Source organism: Tachysurus fulvidraco, chromosome 14, assembly GCF_022655615.1.
Source record: "Tachysurus fulvidraco isolate hzauxx_2018 chromosome 14, HZAU_PFXX_2.0, whole genome shotgun sequence".
Taxonomy (NCBI): domain Eukaryota; kingdom Metazoa; phylum Chordata; class Actinopteri; order Siluriformes; family Bagridae; genus Tachysurus; species Tachysurus fulvidraco.
Window position 1 is genome coordinate 5,716,689 of NC_062531.1, and position 23,393 is coordinate 5,740,081.

Genomic DNA, 23,393 nt, shown 5'->3' on the forward strand with positions numbered 1-23,393 from the left:
TGCATTTGTTTGCTGGTGAATTTTATTCACGAACCTCAAATCTCCCTCTAGAACGTTTCGTGTTAGCGGCGAGGAAAACGATTTGGAACGCTAGTCGTACCGCTCGCTGATAACCGTTATCACTACGGCAACCAGTAGCAGGAACGCCTACTGGCGACTTCATAGCAAAGCGATCGTATGCTGTATGTGTGAACATAGCATTAGTCAGAGAAGTAGCCAGAGGTGAAACTCCAAAGGAGCTGAAGGAATCTACAGCTCAGATGACAGAAGCTGTTCATAGCATGAAGTCATAGTCAAGGAGAACTCAAAGAAATCATGAGGGAGCTGTGAATGTAAAACAAAAACAAATATAAAAAAAAAATCAAAATGAAAGACATTTCATTCATATCAACCTGCATGTCATGTGTATAGCATTGGCATTCACTACATTTCCGGGGTTTGGTTACCACGACGTAAAGAGGGCGTTTCTGGAGGTCTTGGAAAAACGCCTTCTTTCAAAAAAAAAGAGCATACCAGCGATTTATAAAGAAGGACAAAACAGTCATACAGGTAGATTTTATATCTATTATGCTTTATTATCTTACAGATAAGTTATTTTCAAAAACAAATAAACAACCCAAATCTACGGTTAGGGTTAGGGTTAGGGTTAGATGATCAAATCCACGGCCACGCCTGCCCGATGACGCAATATCTGTTACGCTGTTCTGAAATCCCTGGAAATAAGTGCATCCCGTATAGCATTGGCGATGGAGAATGAAAAAACTTTTAGTTTTAGTGCATGCTGAAACATTTGCATTTGGAGGAACAATATATAATATTTATTTAAAAATAAAAAAAATAAAAATGCAAGTGTGTGTTTGTGTGTTTGTGTGTGTGTGTGTGTGTGTGTGTGTGTGTGTGTGTATATATATGTGTGTGTGTGCATATATATATATATATATATGCACACACACACATATATATACACACACACACACATATATACTCACACACACACATATATATATATATATATATATATATATATATATATATATATATATATATATATATATATATAAAATTTTATAAATGACTACATTTCTACATCCTAATAACAAGCTTGATTACCACGTGTCTGCCCCGATCTTCTCGTGTGTTCACATGGTGATTGTGTTGAGATCATTAAAATTACGCATCCTTCTGGATTACCATATCACTGTAACACGTTTTGCTATTTTGGATGTTAAATACAACATGATTACAATTAGAACATAAACAGAACAAAAGGATTATGAACCATTTATAGGTACAGATCTAATTAAAGCATGGTTACATTACTCTCCTGTCCTCATCGCTGTTCACGCTAGTAAGTGGCAACGCCAGAGGTGGCAATTAATTTCATGCGAAACCCTGCTCTCACGCTGGCAGTGACGTGATGTGACAAAGCAGCTGGAAGTTATTCAGTCGCAGTGTTAGTTTCAGGGAGGGCTAAAATTCATGCAAATGATAAGCAATGTGGCTCCCAGCGAGGATCAGGAACAGCAGTACACGTCTTGGTTGATGTTTGAGAACAGCATGGTGTTTTCACCTTTCTATTTGGGTCCATCAAACTTTTTATTCCCATGATATCTTTTGGCTAATTAATCCCAGTAATAAACAAAAGATTGCCTTATTATCGGAGGTGCTGCACCCAGTGTACACTTTCTTATTTATTAGGAATACAAATACTGAGAGGAGACTCCCTTTGCTCACATATTAGCCTTGATTCCTCCTGGCAAGACGTTCTTTTGAGTTTGTGGTCCACGTTGACATGATCACAGTTCCCGTGGATCTTGCACACTGCTCTGGATCTCCTGTTCTACCACATCTCAATGTTCTACTGGGTTCAGATCCGGTGACTGGGAAGACCTCCGAAGTATGTAGACTCTAATCGGAGACGACTTTCGCTTTGTGACATGGCTCTCATCCTGCTCATCGAGAGCCGTTAGAAGAATAAATTGTGGCTATTAATGGATTCAGATGTTCATGTTCATCAACAATACTGTGGCATTTATGCTATGATTGATTTTTTGTTTACAAGCCCAAAAGAAAACCTTCCCATCACCATTAGACCACCTCCACCAGCCTGGACTGTTGATTCAAGACAGATTGTGTCCATGGATTCATGCTGTTGGTGCCAAATTCTGACCATACCATCTGTGTTCCTCAGCAGAAATCCAGATCCATCAGACCAGGCTGCGTTTTTCCAGTCTCCATCTTTCCACTGTTGCTGACAGACGTGGAACATGACATGGTCTTCTGCCTTTGTAACCTGTTTGCCCACGAAATGATGTACATTCTGAGATGCTCTTCTGCTCACCACAATTGTACAGAGTGTTTATCTGAGTTACTGTCTTACGGCCTTTTTACCAAAGCATTTCTATCTGCAGAATTGTTTCTCATTAGGTGATTTTTCTTGCACTATTCTGAGCAAACTCTAGAGACTAGCATTCATAGAAATACTCAAACCAGCCCTTTTGACACCGAGAATCATGTTACTTTTCGAAGACTTTTCGAAAAGTAACTCATGTTACTTTAATCACGTCTTTTCGAAGACTGATGCTTGATGTGAACATCTGCTGATATAAAAAAAAAAAGGGAAACAGAGTTATGTTGTGCGCGCCACAAAGTTTACTGTATTTGGTATAACAGGCTAGATTGAGATGGTTTGGACATGTACAGAGGAGGGAGATGATTATATTGGTAGAAGGAGGTTGGAGATGGAGCTGCCAGGTAAGAGGTCAAGAGGAAGTCCAAAGGGGGGATATACTGTATGGATGTGTTAAACGAGGACATGAAGGTAATTGGTGCGAGAGTAGAGGATGCTGAGGATAAAGTTAGGTGGAAACGGATGATTCACCGTGGCGACCCCTAACGGGAAAAGACGAAGGTAGAAGACGATGAGGTGATGTATACCATCTGTGAAACAAGTTAGTTATCGTTTATGCTAAAGCAGCTTTAATCAGTCATTCCCTCAGCATCTCTCTCTCTTTCGTTCTCTCTCTCTCGTTCACACAATAAGACAAAAAAAAATACAGCTTCTCATATTACAGATTAACAGCAAAAATTAGAGTTACAAAGTGCTGATACTGGAGACTCCTTTCAAAAATATCAATAAATGTCTCCTTAAAGAAAAGGAAAAACCCATCACCATGTCAACAATTACACACGATTTCTGAAATCTCTTTACGCCACCCATTTTTAATACACGTCCTCGTGTAACTATATTAGTTACTATAGAAACGAGCATCTAAGAACAAGTGCGTTGACAGAATCCTCGACTAAGCTGACAGAAACACACATTTTCTATACGTACCCTTTCTATCCCATCTGAAAAGGGGACATATTGAACATGAGTGCGTTTTCCCCACTCGTTCCCTCCTGAGCATATCGTCAGCAGTGAGAGACTGTAGAGGAGGAAGAAAGCCGAGAGAAAGAAATTCATCATCGCTGGCCTCCAGCCTTTTTTTTTCTTCCTGACAAGGATGTGGGGCTTGAAGGAGCAGATTGAGTTCAGAGAGCAAAAGGAAAAAATATGAAGAAAGTGAGAGGAAGGGAAGCAGAAGGTAGGTGTTGGTTAAAAAAAGAGAGAGAGAGAGAGAAAGAGAGGAGAGAAGGAAGAGGAACTGTTTTATCGTGTATCGTTCACACTCTTTAACTCGCAGCGCCGTTCAGCAGACGCATACAAATAAAGTGCCTCCGTACCGTTTTTTTTTTTTCTTCTTCTTCTTCCATCCCTTGCTTAAATTCTCTCGTGTTACTTTATTAATTAAAAAATTCTTTCCATTTCTGCCACATGGAGCGAGAAAGAAAAAGATTAAAACGACAGAGAAAGGAGCACAGAGGGAGGCGGAGATACACATCATACATACACAAAATCTGTCACGCAAATGGCTTGAGAGAGAGAGAAAAGCAAGAAAACTAAGAAAAAGGATTTAGGCAGGATTTGGAAAAAAAAAAAAAAGCTTCAAATTCTCTTAAAACAGAACATCTCTCTAACAAACAGTGGTTAATTGGAGCAGAGAGCTTAGGTGCCATAATCAGATGTAGACACATCTGTGGAACAGCTGCGACTGTCTGTAATAATCGTCCTGTGTCCACATTTGTTTTTCTCTTAAAAACTACAGACTGGACATCTTCTATAACACGTCTGCTGTCATATCTATTACAAGCTGTTCCTGGGTTTTTATTACATGCTATTCGAGGTAAATTCATCTTCATGGCCGTGCACTGAGCATGAAACCATTGGCATTCCGACCACCGTGACTATCTACAGCCGGGCTATTCGATTGTACCTGTGCTCGCAAGGTCATTTGTTCCGACCCTTCAGGAAACCCAGTGTGAAAAAGACATCTCTAGCATAACTATAGTTCAGTTGGACAACAGACCCTACAGTTATAAAGTGATGCATGTTAGTATCTGTTAGTATCATTTAGTCATTCTTACACATAAAGGGCATTAAAATGAATAATCACACATCCCTCACAGCCCAGTACCTGCACCACTGTATGTGTATTACACGCTTGCTAAATCTAAAAAATGTCATTTCTCTTATTAGAATGCAGCATAAATGTTTGCCAATTGTGGTCATACTAAAATTATTTATTTTGATTAACCATATTTTGAACTTTTTTTTATGTTCACTTAAAGGTGGGGTCTCCGTTGTTTGAGAAATGCTTCAGAAAACTGTGTTGGCAAAAACAAAAAAACAAAACAAACGTGTAGCCAATGAGCAGAAAGGGGCGTGTCTTGTCAATAGAGTGTGTTCAGTGTGCATGTGTGACATTAGCAGAAAGCGGTTTTAACATTGACATGGAGGATAAAAACAAAGAAAGAAAGAAAGCAAAGAAAGGCTTACGATAAGGCAAGAAGTAGGACGTGTTAATATAGGATCAGCTTTCCAGCGCTGGAGAACTGAACGTCTTCCGCGTGAAATGGAGATAAACCTTTCACGGTACAACACGCAGTACTACAAAAACACATTTGTATTACCATAGTATTACTCATTGAGTTCATTTATTGATAAAAATATACCCTTGGTCAGCTGCCCTAACAGGTTCCGCCATAATACTTGTCTGGGTTATACTTGTCTGGTGTATGTGTGGGGCGGAGCTATCAAAACAGGGGTGGGACGCATTTGAGTTAGGGGCGTGTTTGTTTTGGTGATTTCAAATGTCAACATTGGCTTTCAAACAACGGAAACCCCGCCTTTAAGTCTCAGTTAAACGAGTGTGATATAGCTCGATGAGTTACCTATTTGAACATAGAAAATGTCTACTTGGGCATCTTATAATGCTCCGATGTTGTAACGCTGTTTTAAAATACAACACGAACATGTTTAAATGTAGAGAAAAAAGCTTACTTGGGTGTCTTTTGGTGCAAAAACACAACATATGGACTCCTATATTGTTTTTGTGTCATCACTCCTATTACAAGCCAGATCTTTTCAGCCCCATATCGACCTAATTGAATAGCAATGATTTACAGGCTCTCTGAAATGAGTTGTCTGATTTTTAAATAGCAAAGAACAAACAAACAAATGTCTTTTTTTTTTTATAGACCTTAAATTAATAAAGAACCGACGTGCCAAGCAACGTTAGTGGATCTATCTTCTTTTCACATTTGAAGAAAATTGGCCTTTCCGTGTCCACCTTGTTTATACATAACAAGATGTTTCAGAAAAATGAGTAAGACTGATCAGCCTCACAACACGAACAGAAGGAGTCCTCCGAATGTCTCGTTTGTGTCGAAGCTGAATTTCTGAATTCCTTTCACCTTCAGCAGAAAGAAGAGAAAATACAGCTTGTTATGTTAAAAAAAAAAAAAAAGTCCAGATTGTGAAGGTTTCAGTCTGTCTGACTTCACTGGGTCGCATCCTGGCTAATTGCCAGATGAGCAGCGCTGGCGAGTCTTCACACATTTCTGGGTGCCACTTGCATGTGTGAAAGAGGTTCTTCTTGCTCCTGCATGCAGATCCTGAAAGCAGGCACTCGCTGACAGCATGAGTTTAAAAACCTTTTTTTAGACTCTGTGTCATCTGCGACAGGGTGTTTGAAAGTATTTGCACTTCATGTTGAGAGCTCAGTGGCTCAAGGAGATTTTTTTTTTCACACGCTGACACACCGCTTTTCCGTAGGGTTGACGCCTGTGCCGCGCCGGCCTAATAGCACGACCGATTCCTGCACCGTGGGATGCAGCGCTGACATTTGGAGCTTCAAAGCTCATTTAACAATGAGGGTCACACAGCGTTTCCGTCTCAGTCTCCTTCTGGTGGTTTCCATCAATTTCTGATTACTTTGTGCTTGGATGCGCTGGTTTGCTTTTTTGTTTTGCCTGGTCTTTGTGCGGGTAGTCTTAGACACATGTGAAGTAATTCTGTAAAGTGAAGCGAGTACTGTAAGTAAATCCATACAGGGAGTGTCTTTCCTATTTGGGAAATACAGGCCATTCATTCATTGATTCATTTTCTACCGCTTATCCGAACTTCTCGGGTCATGGGGAGCCGAGGAACGACTCCCAGAGGATCTCAGATGTCTTTGGGCATCAAGGCAGGATACACCCTGGACGGAGTGCCAACCCATCGCAGGGCACACACACACTCTCATTTACTCACTACGGACAATTTTCCAGAGATGCCAATCAACCTACCATGCATGGGGGAGGAAACCGGAGTACCCGGAGGAAACCCCCGAGGCACGGGGAGAACATGCAAACTCCACACACACAAGGCGGAGGCAGGAATCGAACCCCCAACCCTGGAGGTGTGAGGCGAACGTGCTAACCACTAAGCCATCGTTCTATCACTCTGATACTTCCACAAGACCCTTCCAAAGGTCTCGTCTACTTTGCTCTGCTGTCATTCCTGCTACTCTTAGCGCTCGCGCTGTTGTAGTACAGTGTAACGCTCAGGTTTTGATGACCTTACCTTAGAAAATGCTGGGAGATAAAAAGAAATGTTAATTCCGCAATGGGGAAAAGTCTTGCTGTATATTTTCTTGATATTTTCCCCCCTCAGGGTTTTCAGTTGTGAACAAATGATGAATGTTTTTGCTAGGCAACTCTAGTGTGCCGTGCATTTCTATGTTTCGGTTGCCTAGACAACTTAAATCGAGCATCATCATGGCGAAGAAAGAGAAGCTGCACTAATCTGTCCCGGCATTACATGTAAAAACTTTTACTTAATTCTTACAAATAATTTTCTTCATCATGTTTAACAGCTTGCCGAGCGTGTGCAGTAAGTAGAAGAGCTATTCAATGCCCTTTCTGCTTAAATATTAAATGCGTGTAAATGATGATATTTTTGCCATATAGTTGTATCATTCGGTGGATGCTTTTATACAGAGCAACGTTTTTTTACTTTATACAATTGAGCAAATGAGGGCCCTGCTCAGGGGCCCAGCAGCATCAGTTTGGTGGGCCTGGGCTTTGATCTCACAACCTTTTAATAGTCCAACAACTTTATCACTACTCATCCATTGGCCTTCACATTCCCACAGATATTAAACTGATAAGAACAGATCTTATGCCAAGAGGAAAAGAAGTGATTAAGAAATGATCGTCTGTCATCATTTGTTCTAAATAACTGGTCTAAAGAAAACTAAACAGCACTACAGCCAGAACATCCTTTAGCCAGCCTTTGTGATAATACCACTTTGAATTGTGTAACTTTACTACGAAATGTTTTCTTCTTCTCCGTTCGTCTTTTCCCGTTAGGGGTCGTGACAGCGAAACATCTGTTTCCACCTAACTTTATCTTTAGCATCCTCTACTCTCGCACCAATTACCTTCATGTCCTCTTTTAACACATCCATACAGTAAATCTCCTCTTTGGCCTTCCTCTTGACCTCTTACCTGGCAGCTCCATCTCCAACATCCTTCTACCAATATAACCATCTCCCTCCTCTGTACATGCCCAAACCATCTCGATCTATCCTCTCTGTCCTTGTCCCCAAAACAGCCAACCTGAGCTGTCCCTCTGATGTGCTCGTCCCTAATCCTGTCCATCCTCGTCACTCCTAAAGAGAACCTCAACATCCTCATCTTTTCCTCACAGCTACAGTCTCTAACCCATACAGCAGAGCTGCTCTTACTACTATAGACAGTATATCTACTATGCCATGTGTTGTATTTTTAATGTGGAAGTTGGGGTCAGAGCACAGAGTCAGCCATGATGCTGAGTGTTAAGGGCCTTGTTCAAGGGCCCAACAGTGGCAGCTTGGCAGTGCTGGGACTTGAACCCCACTCAACAACCCAGAGCCTCAACGTTTTGAGGCACCATTGCCCACCGTCTACATCTAGCCAACTGATATTGTATCGTTTGATTGTAGATACTTAAATATTGAACTATCTGCTTATCGATCCAAAGAAATACCAGGAAATAAAGTGGAGTCTACCTTATTTACTGTCGATGGTGAGCACTCCTAAGTAAGGAGAACTTTCTGACATTTTCTTTGTTTGTTTTTATAACCCACCAAGTTCCGAGCTTTAGACGAGCGCATCATTAACTATGCAGCCTCGTTATTCATCTAACTGGAAATAACGATGTCTTACAGTCACACACATGAACCACCTGGAAAGCTGACTTGAATTTATCCATGCAGTTTAATCTACGAGTTGCGTTGGCAACCGCAAGCATGACCTCAACACGTTCCCCTTGAACATAAATGTTTTATTAACATTTTATTGTGGTGAAAGGAATTAAAACGAATGTTCCATTTATATCGATATAAAGCGAGCGTATGACTGACGCTAAAGTGCCTCTCATGAAATATTTATTTTGCCCGTTAAAGTGAATTTTTACGAATGCTTGGTCACAAGTACGACCGTGGGTGCAGTCACGAGTGCTTTTTAAGTTTTATAGTTCTTTTTTTTTTTTTTTTTTTTTTACCTTTGTGTTTTCCTCAAACGGTCGCTTCTCGGCGCTATTTTGTGATTTATCGTTTTTTGTGAACAAAGACAAGAATTTTGATTCCTGTGAAGAACATATTGTGTTCTTTCATCCACTCTGTAAAGCAGCAGGCCTTGAGGACATTACTGCTGTCCAACTTCATTATATATCACCAGTGCCGGTTTCCCGCCGTTACCTTTTAACAGCTCCATTAATCCCAGAAGACATTAAGGAATGAGCTATTTGCATAAATCTGAGAGAGAGGGAGCAATAACAATGTACAGAACTGTAGTGCTCTCCTGGCTCTTTCTTTCTGATCCATTAAGCTCATATCCCTTTTTCAGTATTTTTCAGAAGTTTTTTTTTCCCTCTCTCGTTCTCACTCCCTTGGTAATTAGTTGCAAATTAAAAAGTCAGATTTAATGAAGCCAGTTAACTTGTTGCCAGCTGCATCAAGCATAAGATCACATGGGACTTCAGCATGGCGATGAGAAGCACCTCATGTCTCTGACATTTGAATAGATGCAAACAGGCAGCCTGCTGAGAAATCTTGTCGAGGGACGACTAAGCCGTCGTGATAATGATAACCAGCAGATGTTTCACAAGTTGCTGGGAATTTATTAGCGGTTAGCTATCAATAAACCGAATGCAGGACAGGAAGTATAACGTTTATCTCCAACCAAAGCTAACAGGCTTCTAGCTACCATCATCAGGATGGGGTTTGAATCATCTGTGTAATTATCTGTGTATGACTTTGTGATTAGTGCAATAACAACAATTATTCTGTAGAGCATCAGGCAATTTGTCATTTTAAAACGGTATCATTAAAAAAAAAAAAAAAGGCAAAACGATTACACTATTTTTCTCAACAAATTTTGGGTGTGATTTAAAGGTTTTTTTTTTTTTTTACAGAATATATTAAATTATAAAAATTATTTATTTAATTATTGTTTATTTGTTTCAGGCACAAAGAAAATTTGTGTTCTATTTGTTTTATTTCGTACTGCCAAGATGGGCTGATTTATTTATTTATTTTTTAATTTCTTGTGTGTGTGTGTGTGTGTGTGTGTGTGTGTGTGTGTGTGTGTGTGTGTGTGTGTGTGTGTGTGTGTGTGTGTGTGTGTGTTGTATTTGCATAAATTAATTTAGTCCTCTCACAGTTGTGCAATTTTAGCTGCTGTGATTGTGAGTAATGATTTTATTTTCTGTTGTTGTTCCATTTATTTCATTTTCATTTCCCTCATACTCCTTTATAAAATAAACACAGTTCTAGTATAATGCCACACAAATACACACACAGTCATATACTGTATATATATGAATTATATATATATATATATATACACAGTACAGACCAAAAGTTTGGACACACCTTCCAAAAGTTTGGGACACACCACCTTTTCAACAGGACAATGACCCCAAACACACCTCCAGGCTGTGTAAGGGCTATTTGACCATGAAGGAGGGTGATGGGGTGCTGCACCAGATGACCTGGCCTCCACAGTCACCGGACCTGAACCCAATGGAGATGGTTTGGGGTGAGCTGGACCGCAGAGTGAAGGCAAAAGGGCCAACAAGTGCTAACCATCTCTGGGAACTCCTTCAAGACTGTTGGAAGACCATTTCAGGTGACGACCTCTTGAAGCTCATCAAGAGAATGCCAAGCGTGTGCAAAGCAGTAATCAAAGCAAAAGGTGGCTACTTTGAAGAACCTAGAATATGACATATGTTCAGTTGTTTCACACTTTTTGTTATGTACGTATATAATTCCACACGTGTTAATTCATAGTTTTGATGCCTTCAGTGTCAATCTACAATTTTCATAGTCATGAAAATAAAGAAAACTCTTTGAATGAGAAGGTGTGTCCAAACTTTTGGTCTGTACTATACATATATATATATATATATATATATATATATATATATATATATATATATATATATATATATATATATATATATATATATAATTGTACAGAGATGTGATTATAGACAATAATGTAATGTAGATGAAAGTAGGTGGAAATTTAAACTGACAAATTATATTTGAATATATTTGTATATGTAAATATACTGTTTGTTATACTGGTGTTCGGTGCTTATGAATCAACTCTTTGTTGTCTAATTCTATAGCTTATATCCGCTAGTGATATGACTCTTAATTATTTCTAGACAACTTTTTTCTTTTTAGAACAGATGTCGTTTTACTTTGTATTATCACAGTGAAATGAATTCAGAATCATTTTTAAGGCTCAGTGTCCTGAATCTGATGGCAGAGAAAGTAGCGTTCTTTATATAGCACTAATGATTAATGCAGCTAAGAGAACAGTGACAAGTCTGTGCTGTGCTTGAGACTTACAGTAGGGAGTAAAGCTGTGTAAGCTAGAACTAGTCACAGCGACATGGAGAGAAAGTAGTCCTGACTACATGGTGTCTCCTGTAGATGTGTGTAACAGCTCATTCACAGGCCAGAGAAAAGCGTGCAGGAATGTGTCATGTGTGAGACACTAAGCAACACTGTCCTTAGCTTATTCTGAGTCTCGGCATTTTTAAATTTCTTCCTTCCTTCCTTCCTTCCTTCCTTCCTTCCTTCCTTCCTTCCTTCCTTCCTTCCTCTCTCCCCGGGCGCCGCAGCATAAATGGCTGCCCACTGCTCCGGGTGTGTGTTCACGGTGTGTGTGTGTTCACTGCTGTGTGTGTGCACTTTGGATGGGTCAAATGCAGAGAACAAATTCTGAGTATGGGTCACCGTACTTAGCCGTATGTCACGTCACGTCACTCCCTGTCATCCTTCTTCCTTCCTCCCTCCCTGTCATCTTCCTTCCTTCCTTCCTTCCTTCCTTCCTTCCTTCCTTCTTTTCTACCATCCTACCTACCTTCCTTCCTTCCCTCCTTTCAACCCTCCCTGTCTCCTTCCTTCCTTTCTCCTTTTAACCCTCTCTGTTTCTTTTATTTCTTCCTTCCGTCCTTACTTCCCTCCTTCCTCCTTTCCTTCCTTCCTCCCTTCCTTCCTGCCTTCCTTCCTATCCTCCTTCCTCTATTCCTCCCTCCCTGTCATCTTTCTTCCTTCCCTCCTTTCCTCCCTCCCTGTCATCTTTCTTCCTTTTTCCTTTTAACCCTCTCTGTCTCCTTCCTTCCTTCCTTCCTTCCTTCCTTCCTTCCTTCCTTCCTTCCTTCCTTCCTTCCTTCCTTCGATGTGTGAAGCATTATATCCACCCTTTGGTTTGTTTGGCCAGAGTTTTTAGTTCTGAAGAGATCTAAAATAAACACATAATCTTCATATATTCATAGGATGAATAACAAAATAAAAGAAAAAAAAAACAGCACCACTAATTTCTTCTCGGTCACGTTGTATAAAATGTGACCTCAGAGTCTTCTGCCGTCACACCACTGCAACTAAAAGTGTAGTTTTGGAAAGATTTCTTACTTCTTCGGACAGTTCATCCTTGTACCCTTTTAAACAGGCACTATTTGTAATCTTTTTCTCCAAAGGGACAAACCAAAGTACCATTAATGCTTCAGAAGGAACCGTCTAATCCTCCTGAGAGGAGTGTACTTAGTTATAAGCTCCATTTTACCAAATTGCTTCGACACAAATAAAACATGGGAAAACACACAGTCCATTTTCAGATCCTGCGCACACTCGGAATCTCTGCGGCGCCCGTTTATGTGCCGCATGAAGAGTTACGCATCCTGTGAAAAAGTAGTGAGGAGTCTTAGTGAGTATCTGCAAAGTTGTTTTCACCAGATGCTATCTGTATAATCCTTGATTGCCCAACTGGCTTTTATTGATTTACTAGTGGAGGAGACGCACAAGTCCACTCGCACAATTCAGTGTGCAGGATATTAGCAGGGGTTAGATTGCTGATGGGCTGCAGATGGTACCAGTGATTTCCACTCACCACTTCTCCCAGTCTCATTTAATTGGACAGATTGCATTTTACATGATTAATCAGTATTTAGAAATTATACCGAGGATAAACTAACACAGCAGTCCGACGTATAGCAAGTCCTTTTTGACGGTTTGCGGTTTTGTAAATGAATCAGATCTCATTTAGAATTAAAAATCGTGCATAGGGATGGACAGCAAATGCAATTAGATTAACGATGCTACGAAAGCAGGTGAATGTAGAGCGCTAATTCTCTTTTAGGGATGCACTTATTTCCAGGGATTTCAGAACAGAGTGACAGATATTGCGTCATCGGGTAGGCGTGGCCTATTTGATCATCTAACCCTAACCGTAGTTTTTGGTCGTTGATTTGTTTTCGAAAATAGCTTAACTGTAGGATAATAAAGCATAATAGATATAAAATATAAAATCTACCTGTTTTGTCCTTCAATATCCATCGTAGGTATGCTCTTTTTTTTTTTTTTTTTTTTTTTTTTTAAGAGATCGTTTTTCCAAGACCTCCAGAAACATGCCCACATTACATCATAGTAAAGAAACCCCTGGAATTTAATGAACGCCTTCTCTTTTAAGCTTTTTCACCACTACACCGGCGCTCGACTTATCAGGCATTTTCGATCATTCTAAACAAATAAATTATTTTATGGTCTTTATATATCGTTTTAATTTTGATGTAAGATGAGTCACGACTCTGTTCGCGTTTTTCTGTTTTGTCTATCGGGACACCGAATTTTAACGGTTGAAAAATAACGCCTTCAAATTCGAGTTGCTTATGAATAAGCACTTAAGGTTTCACAGACAGCAGAAATGGCGATTGAAAAACATTTGTGTATTGTAAACATAATACTTTGTCATGAATATATTCTCTCTATGAAGCTAGAAAAAAAATGTCATGAAAATACAAATTCACTTAAAGCCCTGAGTGTTAATTTTCATATGGCATTAACCAATAGGATGGAGTGGGACATGACAAAGATATTCAACGCTGAACACGGACACGTTTTTATGACTGAAAAAAAAAAAAAGAAGAGTTAAATACTGACTATACGGAGAGGGTGTACATATGGGCCGGATGAACACTCTCCAGGAACTGAGGGCAAACGAGCTACAGTAGTACCTCATATCAGCGTCCTGCTTTACTTCAGTAAAGAGCTCATTTCCTTCTCTGGATTAAGGCCCTGATCTGATTAGGAGTGAAATTGAAGTCTAATATGTGGAATGACTTTGCATTTCTATGTAAGAATCTTAATGTCTCAGCCATATGTGCAGCTTTCGGCTCAATTGAACAAGTCAGTGTAACTTTTTTCATTCATATGTGCTGTGTAGTGCAAAATGTTGATATTTTATTTACACTAAGACGTGTTGGAGGTTTCTTTAAATTCATTCGGTGATTAAATTACGTTTTAATTAAATCATTCGTTCACGTGTTCTTTCGTCGTCGGTACAGTGGCTTCCAAATCCTTGTTCCTTGGGAAGTCGTGGCTTTGGGAAGTCATGGCCTAATGGTTAGAGAGTCTGACTCCTAACCCAAAGGTTGTGGGTTCGAGTCTCATGCCGGCCACGACTGAGGTGCCCTTGAGCAAGACACCGAATCCCTCCGCTGCTACGAGTGTGTGTTCATGGTGTGTGTGTGTGTGTGTTCACTGCTGTGTGTGTGTGCACTTTGGATGGGTTAAATGCAGAGAACGAATTCTGAGTATAGGTCACCGTACTTAGCCGTATGTCACGTTACTTTCACTTTTTTCACTTTCATTTTGTCCTGGATTCATAAGAAAACCATGTGTACACTTATTCATACAAAAAGAAAAAAACAAAAAAAAAAAACGTACTGAAATCAAGAGGTTTTGGAGGTGCTAAGAACCCTGAGAACATTTTAAAGATCCATGCAGATCAGGATCACACCAGAGAGCCCTGAAGCTGTGAGGCAGCAAAACTACCTGCTGTCGTGCCGGCGTTCAAAATGATAAATGAAATTATATTTAGCTTATATGCGTTCACATGCATGGAACTCTCTACTGAAGCATTTGAAATGTCATTAGCGTCAACTTGAAAAATATCCCATTTGATATATAAATATTGCAAAAGGTGGGAATGTGATCTCATTCTGCCTCGAAATGACAGTTTAGTACCTAGAACACATCATGTCAAATAGTGGGTATACTGTTCATGATTACAGCATAATCTCATGCATAAAAACAGTCAAGAACAATTCAAATACAAAGATTAATATCAGACTTGTATTTAAACGTGTTTGTATTTATCCCCAACGAACAATCCTGAGGTGACTGAAGTGACTGTGGTGAGGAAAAACTCCCTTAGATGGAAGGGGAAGAAACCTTGAGACTCAAAAGTGCACCTCATCCTCATTTGGGTGACACTGGAGGGTGTGATTATACACTGTTATAAACACAGGAGAGGTTTATTAGGACTAATGTCCTTTTCTAGAGTCAGATACAGTCTGATAATTGTGTATTGATTAGAAGGTTTTTGATTAGGAACACTAAAGCTTTAAAGGAGAATCAGGACCAAAATTACAATAAGAAGCTAAAATAAACAGAGATGGTCGATATGTTGGCCTCGCACTTCTGGGGTTGGGGGTTTGATTCTCAGGAAAACGCTGTACACATAGCAACAACACAGTGAGCTCAATTCCTGTTTCCTCTCTCTCTCTCTCTCTCTCTCTCTCTCTCTCTCATTTTAGTGCAGGTGAATGTTGGCATGCTGTCTCTGGCTTTAATTCAGTGCTGTTGGATCTTTGTCATATAGTGATTGTGTTTACATGCACACTAATAACGTGTTAATTATCTCATCTTTGGCACAGATCAATGATCAAATGTGCAGGTAAACAACATCCTGTGATATGTTTATCTCTGTAATTGAGTCATTCGGTATGTTTATGTCGTTAATCTCTTATAACTTGCCTCTAGCTATTACACATATTACAAACAGCTCTTCGAAATAAACATGGAAGACTGGAATGGCTTATTCCTAACTCTGAGACACACCTTTATCGGAGCTTGTTGATTAGAAATCGAATTGATTGATGAAAGAGACAGAAGTAGTAGAAGAGAGAAGAAATATGATTATTTGGCCGAGACAAATTTTGCAATAATCGGCCACTTAAGTGTATAGAATTATAACAAATCACATTAAAAGGAAAATCGGAAAGTGGTAACTCAGTGCTTAATGTGTTGGACTTCTACTCGGGAAGGTTGTGAGCTCAAGCCCCAGGGCAACCAAGCTGCCGCTACTGGGCCCCTGAGGAAGGCCCTCAACCCTCAATTGCTCCGCTGTATAATTGAGATAAATGTAAATTGTAAAAGAAATCAGAAGAGGCTGGTAAGGGAACAATTGTTTATACAGTATATAGCTGCTATAAAGTATTATTAAATAATAACAGGAACATTTTTCAGAAGACTATGTAACTACAAACGGATAAAAAAAAGTACGATGTAAATAATCGTTCTGTAAATAATACAAAATTGTCAGCAGGAGTGAATTCCTGTGGCGTAAAACACTTCGCGTCGTTCAAACACTGATCGACTTTGCACCGCCTCGCCATTACAGTATAGAAGAATAATGAACTAATGACATATTTTTCTATACCAGCAAAACTTGTTGTGTTTTATCCCCTACTTATGTAACACATTTCTAAACCCTAAATTACAGACTGTCATACAGACTATCCCTTAGTGTAAAGTGAAGTCTTTTCTCTTTGTTGTGAGCTATAATAAGGTGTCAAGGAAAGAAATTACATTACATTACACAAGAAAACATTCTTTTTAAATGGCATAATTATTTAGACTTCTTATACGAGCTGAACGGTTTTGTAATATTTTATAAATCCACGTTGGTGTCTGACAAAAAAAAAAAACAAAGGAATAAAAAGATTCCAGGTTAAGAGCAAAGCAAATGAGACACAGTGATTGGGATCGAGAACGCTGACCATGCAATGTTTTATAGAGCTTTAAAGCATTCCGACGATTAGACAGGCCTGAATTTTACAGATATCGACTCTTCTGTAATTTGGCGCCTTGAAATGGGGAAAAAAACGTGCTTCAGTAGCAACGTGCATCAGTTTATTTGTTTCTGTTTGTCTCTACGCTGTGATATCTGTGGATTAGAATGCTGCCGAGGAGATGCTGAGGATTCCATCGGTGAAAAGCTCTGTCTTAGTGGCACATCGCTGTCATTGATGAAGCTGCGTAATTTGGGCTGTGCGAGCACCGACGGCGAGGCCGTAAATTGGAAAGCAAACACAGGCTTTTAAAGCAATATTTTCAGTTCAGCTCCCTAACTGTCCTTTTCTCATCACATCTGTACCAAATTGACAGATATCAGGGGTATGAAATCTTTACTGGCTTAATGGAGTAGATCGATCGCTTCGCTTGCTGAACGAGCGTCTTTGTTGTTCGCTTTTGAGGCATTCGGGTTACAAAGAGATGGCGTTTGGGGCTTCCTTGTTGCTCTGTCTTTAAATGGCTTTCGAACCCCACAGAGAGCTGAGATGATTTACAGTCCTCGGCAAGCACGACTGTCTTCACTGCTCATCGCTGCATCTCGTAGTGCTATTACGTTCTCAGCTCTGATTGGACAGAAGGTGTTGGTTCATTTTCTGTAACAGCAGCTTATATAACAAGGCATATAAACCTAATGTAAAAATAATAATAATCATATATGAATATAAACTTGTTTCTATTAATTCATTTCTATAGTAAAGAAATGTATATGTTTCTATAGTAGAAAGTTTCCATGTTCCACATTATTTACAGCTAATAATGAATCGATTTTCAACATGCAAAAACTATTATTATTTTATATATAATAAATATATATAAATTAAATATATAATTATTTATATAATAATAAATTATCATTATTGTTATTATTATTATTACTATTATTATAAATAATAGTAATAATAATAACAACAACAACAATAATAATAATAATAATAATAATAATAATAATAATAATAATAAATATGTATTTTTCTTTAGTTTTTGCATGTTGAAAATCGATTCATTATTAGCTGTAAATAATGTGGAACATGGAAACTTTCTGTGTTGTGTTTGTTACTATAGAAATGAATTAATAGAAACAAGTTTATATTCATTACATCATTACATCATCGGTTATTTTCACATAACGGAATGATAGCATGCGACGTAGTGTTTTATTCCTTATGAGAGACAACAGTGTTTAATCTAAATACAGGAAATAATAATAATATAAATAATAATAATAATAATGTTACTATCAATATTAACATTAATGGTATTAATGGTTTTAAAAATATAAAAAATAATCAATGTCCAGCAGTTCAGAAGATGCGATAACAGTTTGTAAAAGTGAGAGACAAGAGGTTGTTAAACTCACGTACACATCTTTTCCTGTATTTAGATTAAACACTGTTGTCTCTCATAAGGAATAAAACACTACTTCGCATTTCATTCCGTTATGTGAAAATAACCGATGATGTAATGGTGTGCTGTTAAGCAGACTTACGCGGAGTGAACGGTATAAGCAAATTTCCAAAAATTACACAATCATTTTTCTGTACAGCTATACAGATATAATGTACAGATACATTGTAATATCCATGAAACAAGACCCTGTTATCACTTACCTTACTGCAACAATGATCAGTTTTTGCTCACCAGACTTTTTTCCTTCTCTTAAATTTAATAACACAAAAATGATGAAGATTGTTTTGTTACAAAAAATATAGAAAGTTCTGAAGACTGAAAACAAAAATTCTTTGTTAAATAACCAAAATCTGTGTATTACTAGCCGTAGATTAGAGAAATGATAATGTATTATTATTATTATTGTTATTGTTGTTGTTGTTGTTGTTGCTGTTGTTGGTGGTGGTATTATTATTATTATTGTTGTTGTTGTTGTTGGTGTTATTATTATTATTATTATTATTATTATTATTATTATTATTATTATTATTATTATTATTATTATATTTACATATTTAAAATAATTACTTGTTTGATCATAATACTTGTTTGTTTGCACAATTTTAATATTCTCACTTCTGGTAGATGGCATTTTATTGCTGTGTGCCTGTACGGTGCTATGACAATAAACTGGTATCGATCTCTTTATTAACCTGGGATTTGTCTTGCAGCTGGAACTGGTGTCAGAGCTGCTGATGAACCGAACACATTTGAGAATTCAGTAGAACGGAATAGAATAATACGGATAATAGTTCATATTATTCGGGACAAGGTCATCCTTCCGTGTCGTTTTTTTTTTTTAGACAAAAGTGGGCTGGCGTACATGTCCAAGCAGTGTAATCTGCTGCTGAAGCTCATCTGAACTGAAGGACTAGTGTCAGCTATTGTGTGCTCTGCTGCCAGTGGACATTCATTATAGGGAGAGAAATTGTTTAGTGGACGCATGGTGTGAAGGCTGAAACAGATTTATGATGGATATGAAGAGAAACTGAGGGACATAACATCACACACCCACTCTGACTCCATCTAATGCTATTATAACATGCGTGTGTGTGTTTGTGTGTGTGTGCTTTTCTGTTTACCCGGTATACAGACGATACAGTCAGCAAGTTTGCTGTAAACATATTACCCTAAGCTTCACCTTTCATTCACAGCCAGTTTCTCATCTCTAACTCTCGGAGTCAGGAGTTGTCAAAGCTTTGCCAGTGTACCCTCTGTTTTCCCCATATACCGTCTTAATGCTTTTTAAATGTCAACAAAATCTAAACTGATGCGGTGCCTAGAATTTTCATATCCGTCAGTGTTGAAATATTTATCAAAACACAAAAAAATTCCTTGTCTTCAACTGCCTAGATTTATACTCTAGGTTCAATAAAGATTTAGAGCTCTTCCTACTTAAATGTGACTCAGTAAGTAGTTACAGGGATCTTTGTAAATAATTAAAGCTCTATGGATGCTTTTGTGGCTTGAAGAAGGATCGAAAGTGGGGATTTATTTAGAATCGAAACGCAGTCGTTCGTTTCGAATGCGGTCCCGAGCACGGGCATGGTACGTTTGCATGTTTTATTAAAAGATGCCTTATGTTTTTTAAGATGTATTGACTGAAAGGTGCAGCTCCCAGGCCTCACTGTGAGATCTGAGTTATACTCTATGTATCTTTACAGATAAAAATGCCTTTAGGTATTTCAGCTAAAGCACACTAATGGTGAGGCTTTGTTTTGAAATGAATGCCAGGTGACAAGGAAGCTGTCGATCTCTGACACACACACACACACACACACACACACACACACACACACACACACACACACACACACACACACACACACACACACACAAGGTTATTATTTCCAGAGAATGTATCTATATCCATGTGCATTTAATTTTACCGTAGTTTTTCTACAGAAGGGAGGTGATGCATCTCCAAACGTAGTTTTTTTTTTTTTTTTGTCTGTGTGTACATTTTTTTTTCTCATATAAAGAGAACATTATTTTCTCTTTATTTAAATAGGGAGCCCCCCCCCCTCCATTCCTGGCATTTACAGCAGTCATTGATCTACTGCTTGCTTGATTAATCTTCTATAAGAACATCCGCAGTCCATTACAGCCTGAATTATGCTTTGAATTCTGTCCAGGTCTTACTTTTACATTTATAGCTCACTAGGCAAATATTTCTGATTGAAATGACATATTCTAGCACGATTGTTTCTTATCGATCGGTGATATCTTGTTGAAAAATCCCTCGTTCTGAGAATTCTTTCTCATTTCTGGTCTTTGTAATATTTCCGCATTATGGAATTTGACTAATCAGATTATATCGGTTCGTTTTCCGTAAATTCAAATGACGGGTTTATATTAATGGACTTCTTTTAATATGTTGTCGTTTCTATAGCAACAACGATTCACAGCGACCTGAATGTGGATGCTTTTTGTATTCTATGACTATTGATATAGTAATTAAAAAAATTTTTTTTATTATAAACTATTCCTTTTAGAGGATGTTTAGAAGAGGTTTTACAGTTTATTGGTAACAAGATTAGATTAGATTAGATTAGATTAGATTAGATTAGATTAGATTAGATTAGATTCAACTTTATGGTCATTGTGCAAGGTACATGTACAGAGCCAATGAAATGCAGTTAGCATCTAACCAGAAGTGCGTAGATGGCTTATTTACAAGTGGCAGTGTAATAAATAAGGGTATGAGGTTATACAGAAGGTGTAGTAATATGTACATATAACGGAATAAGGGTAAATATAGTGAGGTTTTTATATAAGTATGATACAGTATGAAGTGGTATGACAGATATAGCTGTACAAAAGGAACGTCATTATGGATATATACATCTACTGTATATATACAGAATAAACAGAATAAATATGGATGGACATACAGAAGTGTAATGATAGTTTTGGGTGGTGCAAGGATGCATGATTTGAAAGTGATGCAAAATAGTGCAAAACACAGAAGATGCATTTATTAATTCCTTTAAAAAAAAGCGAAGGAATAAATCAAAATATTAAAACATTTCTAATGTGGGGAAAATGATTGACTGACACATAATGAGATCCGTTGCAGCTCCCGAGGCATCGTTTTAACCGAACGTACAGCTTCACAGTTGCTTAAAATTCCTGTTTTCTATGAACTCGTTCTTGAATTGCTGACATTTTTTTTCATTGGTAAAACCATAGTCATGAAATCCATAATAAATTATTTGTGTAGGTTGGATGGTTTTTATCTCTGTATATTTTACTACTATGGGTTATTTGCAGATTGGGACCTCTTGTGTCTAAACAGTGCAATTAATAATAATTAAACAATTAATCCCATGATAGACACAGTCGGATGTTTTGTAACCCCTAATTTAAAAAAAAAATACATTAAATATCTTGTTAGTTAATCAAGATAATTAGTCACTGATTGATTTCTTTAAACTGTACAATATCACACATCCAATGTATTCCCCCGTGTATGACGGAATAACAAAACTAAGGCTCGTGAAATAAAACGATAGGCTGTAAAACGCCAAATTCATGTCTTTCAGGTGTTTCAGCGCAGAGAGGATGGCTCTGTAAACTTCTACAGGGACTGGGCTGCATATCGTGAGGGCTTCGGGAAGATCACAGGGGAACACTGGCTTGGTAAGCAGTGTTTAATTCTATTTTCCATATTACAAAACAGGCCCAGCTCCAGTTATGAGATAAAAGGTGGGCCAAGTGATATTCGAGTTGGGCCGGTCGGATTGTCTATAGTTTTAATACCATATATTTAAGACAATTGTTAGGGTTGTTTGTTATTGTTGCGTTTGTGTTTTCTTCATTTTTAATATTTTTTGTACATATTTTGGAACTATTTAGTAACTATATATATAAAGGGTTAACGTTTATTTTTACATCTCTCTTTTTGCATTTGTATTTTTTTTTTTTGACCGCTTAACAGATCTTGTAACAATTAAGTAACTTTAGATTTGATAAATAGGGGCAATTCTTTTAAAATAACTATTTACATCAACCAAAACAAACCTGTACATGTTGTATTTTATTAGGCTATATATAGTGTTAATCGAGTTCACTAACAGTTCTAATAAAGTTACTGTGCCTGTCGTTTATTGCTTTATAAGCACGTCCGTTTACCTCAAAGGTTGCGTGAATGTGAATGAATGAGCTGAGTCTGTCTGTCTGTCTAGGAGAGTGAAAGGGGGGTTGGGCAGAAATGAGAAAATAACATATCTTGAGCTGAATTGAATATCGCACCAATTTTGTGATTGGCTGTTATGTGGTGTGGGGTCAGGGTGGGCCAAGCCTCTGATTGGGTGGGCCAGGCAAACTCTGGCCCCCCCGTGGAGCCGGGCCTGTTACAAAAGATAAGTACAAGTTCGCTTCAGTCGGCCGAAGTACATTAACAGCGATTATGTCTTAAAAGTAAAATGCAGAAGCGAGTCGTCTTAATGTTGTGGCTGCTACTTTACCCAGCCATTACTGTTCATTTTAATTCTATTAAGAGAACGTTGTTAGAGAACAACAATCTGAATTAATGAGCACTGATGACACACGCAAGACAGATTGCCTGTAAATAACATGCCTGAGTTATTTTAGGGAATTGAGAAAAGAGGAACATAGAATAGAAAACACTGATCTACTGTAGCAACATGACAGAAACAGATGCTGGGGGATGCAGAGATAGATAAGAAGAAGGATATGAGATACCCCAGTAGGGATTGGTGCAAAAGCTTCAACATCCTCCTTTTCAGTCTTCCCTAAGCTTCACAATATATTCGTTATAGTCTTTTTTGCACAAATCGTTTACAAATGTGTGTTTTTTTTCTGACTGTCTGTTCCTATCAGATACAACTAATTTAGGCAAGATTAATAGTATTTTCACTCATTTACTATTTGCAAGGTTGGCTTTATTTTTATCAGGGAATACGTTTCTTTTAGAAGATGTTTCTATTTCAGGGATGAATCCAGTTTCTTTATTAATCTGCTCCGTTCAACGGAAACATGTGCACGTTTCCATGAGAGCAAGAACTAATAATGTGGAATGACATGTCACTGAATGTCAGAATGGTATGTCATTTCTTGTAGCAGTTTATAAAGACGCCTGGCTTG

The 23,393-nt window shown here is 38.1% G+C and overlaps 1 protein-coding gene across 3 annotated transcripts in view; it reads left to right on the forward strand.

The window, feature by feature from the left end:
• Positions 1-23,393, forward strand: part of LOC113645511 (fibrinogen C domain-containing protein 1-like) — an 88,284-nt gene that overhangs the window by 36,631 nt on the left and 28,260 nt on the right. For all 3 annotated transcript variants that reach the window (XM_027151151.2, XM_027151152.2, XM_027151148.2), the window contains one exon: positions 21,830-21,926. In XM_027151151.2, coding sequence (XP_027006952.1) covers positions 21,830-21,926 — 97 coding nt within the window. The remainder of the gene's footprint in view (positions 1-21,829; positions 21,927-23,393) is intronic.